The sequence below is a fragment of the Saccostrea cucullata genome, unplaced genomic scaffold (assembly GCF_032062105.1).
Source record: "Saccostrea cucullata isolate Sc308-1 unplaced genomic scaffold, CSIRO_AGI_Scuc_v1 ctg2622, whole genome shotgun sequence".
Lineage (NCBI taxonomy): Eukaryota > Metazoa > Mollusca > Bivalvia > Ostreida > Ostreidae > Saccostrea > Saccostrea cuccullata.
The window spans coordinates 110001-122574 of NW_026922155.1; the positions used below are offsets into that span (position 1 = coordinate 110001).

At 33.8% G+C, this 12574-nt stretch overlaps 1 protein-coding gene across 1 annotated transcript in view; it reads left to right on the forward strand.

Annotated features, from left to right (window-relative positions):
* Window positions 1–8134, forward strand: part of LOC134261286 (uncharacterized) — a 77991-nt gene extending 69857 nt beyond the window's left edge. Inside the window, 9 exon segments of the mRNA XM_062743725.1 lie at window positions 409–504; window positions 1158–1358; window positions 1588–1825; window positions 1971–2067; window positions 2473–2566; window positions 2992–3153; window positions 3406–3561; window positions 4762–4987; window positions 5628–8134. Of these exon segments, the coding sequence (XP_062599709.1) occupies window positions 409–504; window positions 1158–1358; window positions 1588–1825; window positions 1971–2067; window positions 2473–2566; window positions 2992–3153; window positions 3406–3561; window positions 4762–4987; window positions 5628–5865 (1508 nt within the window). The 3' untranslated portion in view covers window positions 5866–8134.
* The last annotated feature ends 4440 nt before the right edge of the window (window positions 8135–12574 follow it).

Sequence of the window (12574 nt, forward strand, 5' to 3'; positions counted from 1 at the left end):
TAATTATCAAAATGAAGGACCAACCCTTGTTAAGTATGGGAGATAAACAAGGAAGGGTAAAAATGGATGGAATCTTTTAAAAATATTCTTCTCAAGACTCACTTGGCCAAAAAAGCTTAATTTTTTTTTGGCAGCATCCTTGTGTAGTGTAGATTTTGAATTGTTCAAATCATGAGGGCGGACCAAATAGGTAATCCACGTTTTATATTAAATATTAATATAAAGTAAATCTATAAAAAGCTTCTCAAGAATCACTGGGCCCGAAAATTCGAAAATCATGACCCCGGGGTTAGAGCGGTGCCACAAAAGGTGTTACATGAGGAAAGTCTGGTGAAAAACAGCAGGGCCAAACTTACTGAGGTGAGCGCTGTGGCCATTGGGCCTTTTGTTCAGTTTTGCTTGTTTCAGACAACCTTTACACTTGGGGTGATTACAACTTATTCTTTATGGCATCTGATGAAAATGGAAATACAGCCATGTGCCATAGCAAGCTGTATGTGAAATGTAAGTCTGTGCAATAAATTGTTGTTATATTGACATATACTCAACAAAAAAAGTAAAGGGTTATGAAAACCTTCATTTTTAATTTCTACATCGAAAAAAGTATATTTAATCAAATAATTACAATTATATCCGATAGCTATAAGTGTCAATTCGTTATATACTTGTTCGCAATATGCATGTTTTTCTGTATTATTCAAGGAAAAATTAATTCAAGGGAAGTGAAATTTCTTTACATTACAGTAAACTATTCTAGTCATAAGTCCACTACAGCTTTAATCTCATCTGAGAATTCTGGTCTGAAATTGTCTTTTGGTCGATACAATTACCTTGTTAGCAAATACAACTTAAAATCGAGTTCAATGATGACCGATGTTTTTTCATACTAATTGTTTGCCAATTATTCACACACTGAATTTATTACGTTTTCACCGATCATAACAAGGGGCATATGGAAGGTGTGACTGGTCAGCAGGGGTTGCAGACGCCTTCATAGAATCTGATCGCACCTCTGATATGTGTTTGTGTTTGCTCTGCTTGTTTAAAAGAACTCTTGAGCTTGAATACTGTTAGTTACCTTTATGTTTCATGCTGGTTGCTGGAAAACTTTAAACTATAAATAATTGATTTTTAAAATATCACATTGCATATTTCAGATAATCCTGACTGCCCTTCACCAAGAACATATTCACCTACATCAATTAAATATTGCTCTTCAAGTAAAGACATATGTAAATTTGAATGTCCTGGTAATCAACAACAATCTCCACCGGCTCCAAGATACAAGATGTGCTCTGAGCTTGGTGTATATAATCCACTCAACCCAAGGCAGAAGTTTTTAGTGCCATCTTGTGCAAGTAAGGCTACAGGAATGAAAGATTTTCCAAATTTCTTGGAAAGTACATGAAAATAAAACGCTCATTCTTTTAATTTCATTATGAACCGCTTCAAATAAAATATGAAAAAGATATATTGTAGTCAACTGTTAAAACACTTTCTTATTACTCAGATCGGGAGGGTGGAAATAAAAGATGATGTTTTCGTGATGGAATTTAGTCTATAATGTGCACAACACGTTAATTTCAGATGCCAGCAAGGTATATGTTAAGGTGGAAGTCTCCTTGAGATATTTGTTTGTGGTTACCTGTAGCCCAGTTTTTGTTACATCAATGAGAAGTTCCATACTGACTACTTTTAAAAATGTTGTATTTAATAACTGGAATGGTGTGTGCACAACATCTGACTGCAGCAATATGAAAATCTTATGTACCTGTGTTCCTGAGAGCAAACAGATGATAGGCACTTTACAAATAAATAATTTAAGGTAATTTATGTTTTGAAGGAAACGAAACTGTTATCTTTTTATAAACAAAGGGAAAATATATATACTAATACATATAGTTTAGAATTCGTATTTATAAAAAATTGACTCGTGCGTCTTTAGTTTCATTTATTTGTTCATCTTCAAGACACACAATCACGAAGAAGGAAAATGGATCTGATACATTCACACCAAAAGAGGTCTTTATGTATTTAATTGCTGAAGAAACGGTATTTCAAGCCGAAGTAAGTAATTACAAGGCCCCAAAATTAGGAAACGAACTTTGAATGAAGTCAAAATCTTACATAATTGTTAATTATGGAATACAAATTTGCACTTAATAGCATTTTGGCATTGTAGTGTTGAAAAATATTTTATAATTGATATTAAGTCTCTGTATACAGCAGTTAGTTATTTTTTTTTAAAAGTACAATAATGTAAGTTATTTGTTGATTATATTTCTGTTAACATAAATATTGTAAAAATAAATCACATGAATATCGTTCATTCTTGAAAACATTTATCAAAAGTTATCATTATTTACATAATTATTTGCCAAACAGAGCTGAAAGAAATGAATTAAAAATTACTGAAAGAAAATTTGTAAATCAAATGTGCTTATCAATCATTTTCAAATTCAATTCTTATAGCACATTGGTGGAGCGATAATGCTGAATGAGCATTTGGTTATTAAAGATATTTTATGGTGTCCAGAAGATTACATGGTTATTGGTAATAATTGTGGTAAGCAAATCTGTTATAACAACAAAATTTACCTTTCTTATATTTTATTCAAAATAAAAACAGGAAAATGAACAAACATGTTTAAATTTGTTCCATATCTCATGCAATCTTCATGTCAAATTATTTGTTATTTGCGGGGAAATACTGTATAATTTTTCACATGTTTGAATTAGTTTAAATTTTGATCATTTGTCTGTATCTTTATATGGAATTTCTTTCTAAAGGTGATCAATATAGTCTAAAAATGGCCACAACCCCCTAGTCCTCTTGAGGGAAATAATGAATTCAATTACTCATTCTTGGTTTAATGTTAGGAATTTTTGAATCCAAAATAAATTGTACAATTAACTTACATAGCCATTTTATGCTGTTTTTACCTGCCATGACAAAAAAGTAAAACTATCTGTTTGGTTTTACCCTTCTAGTTGAGTGCAGTATAGGAACCTTTTTCAACAGCACAAGCCATATTTGTGAGTACTGTCCTATTGGAACTTATGGAGATCAGTATGGATTGAAAGCATGTAAACCCTGTGTAATTGGAAAAACTACACTAGGACTTGGTAATACTGATAGTACTGATTGTGTTGGTAAGTTCGTGTGACAAAATGCACTTTTTATCTTTCTCTTTTATAAGTTCGAACTTTTCGAAAGCATGATAAAAAAATAATCAAGTCTTCAGATTTGTCCTTTCAGAAAACTAAATTAATTGTACATATATACACAATTTTAAATTATATATTTAGAGAGTGGCAACAAAATTTTTATTATACATGTACATGTATATATACGCATACTTTTGTTAAAACCTTTCTTAAAGCTTTTTTTATCACCCTAATCAGATGACTGCCCAGTTGGACAGTTCTGGAATGTTACAAAATGCGCCTACTGCAAAAAACAATTTTATCAAGATATGACTGGGCAAGATTACTGTTTCATCTGTCCACTGGACAGAACAACAGGTGGAGTAGGATCCAACAGCTCCTTACAGTGTAATGGTTAGTTTGTATTTTGTACAAGTCTCAGTTTCGCTGAATTTGAGGGACATTAATTCACGTCTGTTTTTCTTCTGTCCTTCATTCCATCTGTGTGTCTTTCTCTGGTTTGAAGTAATTCCTATTTAGATGTCAAACGTCTAGAGGAAAAGGTCGTGAACTCAAATATTGCAGTTTTCCCCCACATTTTCAATTAAATCTCATCATAATTTGCAGAGAGTAGACCCTTGTTAAATTAAATATTAAAGATCTAGGTTAAACATTCACACGTAGATTTTGCGTTAGAATTTTATTGCTCTTGTCAGTTTGACTTTAGAAGATCCCTGTTTATTTTTGGATCAAAAGGTCAAACACCAAGGTCGGACATACAAAAATTGCATCAGTAGTGTTCGGATGATATCTTAAGTTCTCTGATAGCTTTTGAAATAATTATTTAAGGTCATGTATTCTTTATAATCAACTTATAAAAGACCTATATTGTCTTTGAGGCCAAAAGTTGAAATATCAAGGTCAAGGTCAGTAATATTTTCTCTGCATCTTCCAGATGCCCCCTTTATTTTCCTTAATCTACAAAATCTTAAGTAAACTCGTTATAAAATGTAATAGGTAACTTATTGCATGTGTAACTTAGATAAAACCCATAATTGTCAAAAAAACATAAATTTTTGTTCTATTTGAATCGGAATAAATTTGTGAGGTGTTAACTGTCAAGGAATAGTTTCTTTTCACTATGCTAGAGCTGCATGAATTGACACGTACAGAGTTTTTCCCCCTAAAACCAGATTCATTCTCTATGAAAGAAATGTGGGAAAAAAATACTTGGAAGTATAGAATGAAGTTGGGCTGTTTTTCTTTGTAAATCACTTAATTTTCCTTTAATTCATCACACAATTATATAAACCAATCATAAACACATAAAATACATCAATATTTTCCCAACAAATCTCTGAAGTACATTTTTATGAATTTCATTTTGTTCCTATGTTTTAACATTGAATTTCTATAAAGATGTAAAAGATTCAGGGGAGAATGCAAAATTAGACTTTAGAAAAATCCTCCTGTTAAATATGAATTTCAGTTACATAGTCATACATAGTGCCATCATAGTTATAATTTAAATTGATTGGTTAAATAGAGTGAGAAAAAGATTCACTGTATTGCCTTAAGTCAGATTCTGTGAATTACCTTTAGTAAAAATTGTAGAAACAAGGGAGGCGTCTACTTTTCCCTCTACTACAATTGGAGAAGTAACCACCAATGCTGATGAAATACTAGATAACTCCACAGGAAAGAAAAACACAGATGACAGTGACTTCAATCCTTTTATAGTTATTCTTACAATCAGTGGCCTTATCATTGTCATATTGCTCACTGTGATTGGAATTCTTCTGAGGAGAAGATTTCAAAAGACTGCTTTAAAGAATTCAAAGCAAGAGCAAGAACTCTTCTGAAAATTAAGAACTAGTACCTTGAAATTTAAAGAATCTGATGGACTTCCTACCTTACAGTTTCAAAAATATAATAATGAAATGGATGAATTGCTAATAATTAATCTGATTTTCAATGTTAACTCGTAAACTTATTTTCTTGTTAGAAAGCAAAGGTTTTGTAAGATAAAGTTTTAACTTACCAAAGTTCTATTACAAAGAAATTCTGAACAAAGCAGTCAATTAAAATGACTTTGGTATATTTTTATGATTTTTAGGAGGGGGTGTAATTATGCTTTCAATACCAAAAAAAGAGTTAATACATGTTAAAAGTTAGGATTTGTTTTAAAATAACATTTTTGGTCGGTTTGTAAAAAAGCAGTGTTACTCTTTTTTCGCTACAGAATGATTTTTATCATTCTGGTATGCACCACCGATAAATATTTGAGACCAATGTACATCTAGTGAGTAATAAATAAGTAAATCAACCTCAAATTGACCATCCTTCAACTACATTGAAGTCTCAGCTACAATGAAGTCTTTTAAGCTTCTTGAAGCTTTTTGAAGAAATTTTTGAAGTCTTTACCAAACTGCAATACATTTATATTCACAACAATTCAAATAAATTTATCTTTTTTGCAGCTACACCAATCAGACCTTGGAAGTTCAGGAACCTGATAAACATTCATATTCTCAGCTGAATGTGTTAAATGAAAATTTTGAGTATGATGAAAATGGAGGTTATTGGGAGCTGGATTCTATACACCAAGTAGATACTGTATCTGCACATGTAGAAGGAACAAGAACTGACTATGAAAATGACACAGAGAGGCAACTTTCAGATGAGCCACATGTTTACACAGACGTACATGTGGAATAAGAAATGCTCATGAATACAGTATCAGAGAATGGAATGGTTGTATGATACATCAACATATTACTCGTGGTTTAAATTTTATATGACACGAATTATTATTAAATATTACATAATTTTTTCTGCATTAAAACAATACAAATAGATTTTGTATAACCATTTCCGTATTTAGAAGTTTATGGGCAAAAAATAACAATACAATTAGATTTTGTATAACCATTTCCGTATTTAGAAGTTAATGTGCAAAAAATCAAATTAATTATAATGTATATTTATTTTTCCCCACCATAGACAAAATTTGGAGAAGTTATTTGTCAGATTAATCAACTAGGAGTCATTTTATTAATAGATTTTTTATTTCAGAAACAAACTCTCTCTCCTCTCTCTCTCTCTCTCTCTCTCTCTCTCTCTCTCTCTCTCTCCATAAACAAAACTAAAAAAAATCAATTGTGAAATATACATTTACAGTCAAACTCTATATTGACATTTGTATTGAAATCACCCTGGTTGAGGCTTTTGAGAATTTTTACATAATTTTTAATGCTAACAGACAAATAAAAGAATTGCTTTTCATGTGTTCAAATCTACCTTGCATTATAGTATAAGTAGTTAAGAGGTTTATATATTCATAAACATCTATTTAAGATACAGATGAAAAGTAAATGAGCAAAATTAATATTTTTAAAAACTTAATACAAAGCTTGCGAATGTTTACTTATCGTCACTAAAAAAATCCGAATTGAATTTACCCAATTAGAGCTTGTCTATGCAAATTGTGTTAAATTATGGCTAGAGGCAGGAATATAGATTTGTTTGTAACAATCACATTAATCAGGTCAGATCTGCATTTTTTGTCAATTCTAGACTTTGATTGCTGAGTATTTGGTATTGGTACGGTGATCTTACTTGTATTGATGATAGATGTACTCTACGAGACATGCATTCAATGCTGGGTAGGACGTTGATCTATTTGATGAGTGACCTGGTTCAAGTATTTGGAACAAGTTCATTTTCAAAATAATTAAAAGCCCTATAATTCTAAAATTGCTCTGATGATGCATCTCAGGCAGTACCATATCAGGATTGCTTTGGAAGATGGATCTGATCTTCATTTTCTGGATGAGGTACCAGTTAAATGTATTTGAAGTATTTTCATTACCAAGCAACTACGGACAAAATATATTTGTAGTGAAGATCTTCTTAATCTAAGATTCCTATGTTTATACTTGTTCTGAGCCCCATGGGTCCCCGACTAAAATCTGAAAAACATTTTCTTTTTGCGGCTATTGATTTTAACCTTTTTTTAAATATGAACATGTCAAGGATGATGTAAAAATTGTGCATTCCTTCCTTTTAAGAATCAAGTTTTGAAAAGATGGCATGTTATGAATTATTTCAGAAGATGAATCCATCTTTGCCCACAACCAGCTGTAAACATGTATGTCCTTTAGATTAGAACAAAAAAAACTATTTTTTTTAATAAATGCTCCTACCATTTTTTTTTTACAATTCTTAATTCAAAATAAATTTTACCGACTCGACTCTTAATTGAAATCTGCTTCGGATCTGCTTCGGACATGTACAATTTTAATATTGCATATAATTTTGAGCAAAAGTTTAAACGTACATATAAGCAAAAGCTAAGATTTGAGTTGCAATTTTATTTTTATTCTATGTACGAAAGTAATAAATATAATAGTTAACGGTTTACTGCACCTCATTTAAATCTAATATAAGTCATGAAATGTGGAAATAACCAGCTGTATTTCAGCTTAAAGTCCATGACCCCCAAAGAGCCGCAATGGAAGGTCAAAGTTTAACATAGGAATGCATGGGGAAAATCTTTAAAAAGCTTATCTAGAACCACCCAGTCATGATTGGTAATATTAATTTGGAAGCATCCTTAAATAATGTAAATTGAAGTGTGTTTAAATCATGATCTCAAGGGTAGGACGAGTCCGCAATGGACAATTAAATATTTGACTTTGTCCAAATCATGACCCCCAAAGGGCTGCAATGGACGATCAAAGTTTAACATAGGAATGCATGGGGAAAATCTTTAAAAGGCTTCTCTAGAACCACCCAGTCATGATTGGTAATATTAATTTGGAAGCATCCTTAAATAATGTAAATTGAAGTGTGTTTAAATCATGATCCCAAGGGTAGGACGAGGCCGCAATGGACAATTAAATATTTACATAGGAAAGCATCAGGGGATTTTTTTTGGAAATTTCTTCTCAAGAACAGCAAAGCCATGATTAGTCATTTCTATGTACTTTTTTCAATTTCATGATATATAGTAATATTTAAGGAGAGGAACTAGTACAGATAAGTTGCAAGAACTTGTTCCAATCATTTTGCTTTATTCAATAAATGTGTTCAAAACATAAGAAAACATGTGATTTTATTTGTATAGTGTCTAGTGTATGTATGACTTGCGCAACGTAGTTTTTGTCATTATGCAATATACTCACTAAATGATATTTATGGCACGCCAAATTCACAAAAATGAGCTAAACATAGTTTCACAGTCGATAAACTAGGTTTATCGGTTGTAAACTATAGTTTACGGACTGTTAACTATAGTTAACAACGTTATTCTATATTTTACATCTGTAAACCATAGTTAACGCGATAATCTATGTTTCAGAACCGTTAACTGTACTTAACAATGAAAACAATCATTTCCAGTTGCAAAACATAGATTATCTGATAAATACAGTTTCACGATTTGTAAACTATGGTTTACAACTCATAAGTATAGTTTACGATTGTAAATTATAGTTTACAGACGTGAATCTATGTTTATCAACAAAATCTACTGTTAACATTTTATTACAGACAGATAAACTTAGCATTCGTAAAATATAGTTAACGATCGTTCAATAGAGTTTTACAGATTAAAACTATTATTAACGAATAGTAAACTTTAGTTCTCGGTTTGTAAACTATAGTTTACAGTCGATAAACTTAGTTTATCAACTGTGGAACTATGTTTAGCTCATTTTTTGTGAATTTGGCGTGCCATAGATATCTAAATAATAGGAGTTGTGGATAAGAGATGTGTACCCCAAAGCGTAACAGACGGACGCACAGATAGACGGACATCCCGATTACTGTATACTCTCCAGCTTTTCAAGCGGAGGGTATAATGATCTTTGAATCGTATCTGCCAAAACCTTGCTGTATCTGGATTTAACCGCTGTATATAGAATTTTTAAAGTGATACATTAATTAGTACTGTACACATGTGTCTTCCCTTACCAAAATACTCACCTTCTGGCAACATCTTCTGGCATCATTGCCGCAATATTGTAGCAACATTCTGGCAAAACATTGCAGCAATATTGCGGTAATTTCGTTTTTCGTATGTAAATTAGATTTGCTGCAATATTGCCAGAAAAGTGTTGCGGCAATGTTGCTGCAGAGCAATTGTAGTACATGTATTATTTCAGGTTGTGCTGCAGCATTTTTGGGGCAACACTATAGTACTACATCAATTAGTAATTAATAGAAATAATGATCTATCAATCTAACAATTAACAAACTGTGCTGAGGAACATAATAATCAATAGCAAGCCATAGGGTCAGTAAGAATAAGCTACTTCTGCTATTCTTTGAACAGATAGAAAAATTATGTTGATCATAATAAAAATCAAGATATTTTTGTGAAACAGTACGTGCCAAGGTCACAAGGTCAATGATCTTCGTGTCATTTCAAAGAACTTAATTAGTGGAATATGCATACAAATATGAAGTCTTTATCTCTTATAGTTCAAAATTTATGGCAGAGGTTCAAATAGGCTATTTTTAGCATATAAGTCACTGTAAAGGTCACAAAGATATTGACCTTGGTGTTATTTGAAAGAGCTTAATTAGTGAAGGGCGCCACCAAATACGAGTTCTCTTTCTTTTACGGCTCAAAAGTTATGTCGAAGGTTTAAACAATCTATTTTAAGCATATGGGTCACAGCCAAGTCACTGAGGGTCATTTACCTTGGTGTCATTTGAAAAAGCTTAATTAGTGGATTATGCATACTAAATATAAAGTCTCTACCTTTCATGATTTTAAAGTTATGGTGAGTATTCGAAAAAGCTATTTTTAGCATATAGGTCACAGTCAAGGTCACAAGGTCATTGACCTTGGTGTCATTTGAAAGAACTTAATTGGAGTATGCATACCAAATATGAAGTCTCTATCTAGCTCTCATTGGTTCAAAAGTTATGGTGAACTGGTTAAAGTTTACAAACAGACAAACGGACAGGACAAAAACAATATGCATCCCCGATCTATAAGGATAAAACATACGCTCAACTAGGACCTGGGGTCCCCCGCAAATAGTTCGTCATTTTGCGTAGTAATAAAACATTCTAGGAACTCTCCAGGCATTAAAGGCACAAAAGTAAATTCATTTATATCAATACGGAGACCTCAGGTCACCCTATATATTGATTGAATTTTATATGATAGACACTTTTCTTTGTCTTACTCCAAAATAATCATATTTATAACTTTATAAAGATCAACATTCTGATGTATATGTTAGCAGAAACGTGAAAGTAATAAAGGGTGACCAGAGGTAACCTCATATTGTACATCAATAGGGGGACCAAAGATCACCTTACATTGTACATCAGTAGGGGGACCAGAGGCCACCTTATATTTAACATCATTAGGGAGACCAGTGGTCACCTTATATTGTACATCATCAGAGGGATCATAGGTCACCTTACATTTTAAATCAATAGGGGTCCAAAGGTAATCTTTTATTGCTCATAATAGGGGGGGGGGACCTGGGGATACCTTATATCGTACATCATTTGGGGGACCAGAGGTCACCCTATATTGTACATCAGTAGGGGGACTACAGGTAACCTAATATTGTACTGTATATCAGTAGAGAGACCAGAGGTCACCTTATATTGTACATCAGTAGTAGGACCAGAAGTAATCGTATATTGTACATCAGCAGAAGGACCAGAGGTCACTTTATATTGTACGGGGACTAGTGGTCACCTAATATTGTACTGTACATCTGTAGCGGGACCAGAGGAACCTTATATTTTACATTAATAGTAGGACCAGAGGTCATCTTATATTGTACATCAGCAGAAGGACCTGAGGTCCTCTCTTGTATATCAATAGGGGGACCAGAGGACACCTTAAGCTATACATCTATAGGGGGACCAGAGGACACCTTATATTGTGCATCGGTAGGGGGACCAGGGGTCACCTTATATTGTACATCAGTAGGGGGAACAGAGGACACCTTATATTGTACATCAGTACGGGGACCAGAGGTTATCTTATACTGTACATCAGTACGGGGACCAGAGGTTATCTTATATTGTACATCAGTAGGGGGACCAGAGATCACCTTATATTGTACAACAATAAGGGGACCAGAGGACACCTTGAAACCTTGAATTATACATCTGTAGGGGACCAGAGGACACCTTATATTGTTCATCAGTAGGTGGACCAGAGGTCACCTTATATTGTACATCAGAAGGAGGAACAGAGATCACCTTATATTGAACATCAGTAGGGGGACCAGAGGTCACTTTATATTGTACATAAGTAGGGGGACCAGAGGTCACCTTATATTAAACATCAGTAGGATGACCAGAGGTCACCTTATATTGTACATCAGCAGGGGGACCAAGGGTCACCTTATATTGTACATCAGTAGTAGGACCAGAAGTCATCGTATATTGTACATCAGCAGGGGGGCTAGAGGACACCTTATACTATACATCTGTAGGGGGACCAGAGGACACCTTATATTGTACATCAGTAGGGGGACCAGGGGTCACCTTATATTGTACATCAGTAGGAGGACCAGAGGACACCTTATATTGTACATCAGTACGGGGACCAGAGGTCACCCGATATTTTACATTAATACGGGGACTATTGGTCACCTAATATTGTACTGTACATCAGTAGAGGGACCAGAGGTCACCTTATATTGTACACCAATAAGGGGACCAGAGGACACCTTATACTATACATCTGTAGGGGACCAGAGGACACGTTATATTGTACATCAGTAGGGGGACCAGAGGTCACCTTATATTGTACATTAGTAGGAGGAACAGATTTCACCTTATATTGAACATAAGTAGGGGGACCAGAGGTCACTTTATATTGTACATAAGTAGTGGTGACCAGAGGTCACCTTATATTAAACATCAGAAGGATGACCAGAGGTCACTTTATATTGTACATCAGCAGATGGACCAAGGGTCACCTTATATTGTACATCAGAAGGGGGACCAGAGGTCACCTTATATTGTGCATCAGTAGGGGGACCAGAGGTCACCTTATATTGTACATCAGTAGTAGGACCAGAAGTCATCGTATATGGTACATCAGCAGAAGGACCAGAGGTCACTTAATACTGTAAGGGAACTAGTGGTCATCTAATATTGTACTGTACATCTGTAGCGGGACCAGAGGACACCTTATATTTTACATTAGTAGTAAGACCAGAGGACATCTTATATTGTACATCGGAAGAAGGACCTGAGGTCCTCTCTTGTATATCAATAGAGGGACCAGAGGACACCTTGAGCTATACATCTATAGGGGGACCAGAGGACACCGTATATTGTACTTCGGTAGGGGGACCAGGGGTCACCTTATATTGTACATCAGTAGGGGGACCAGAGGACACCTTATATTGTACATCAGTACAGGGACCAGAGGTCA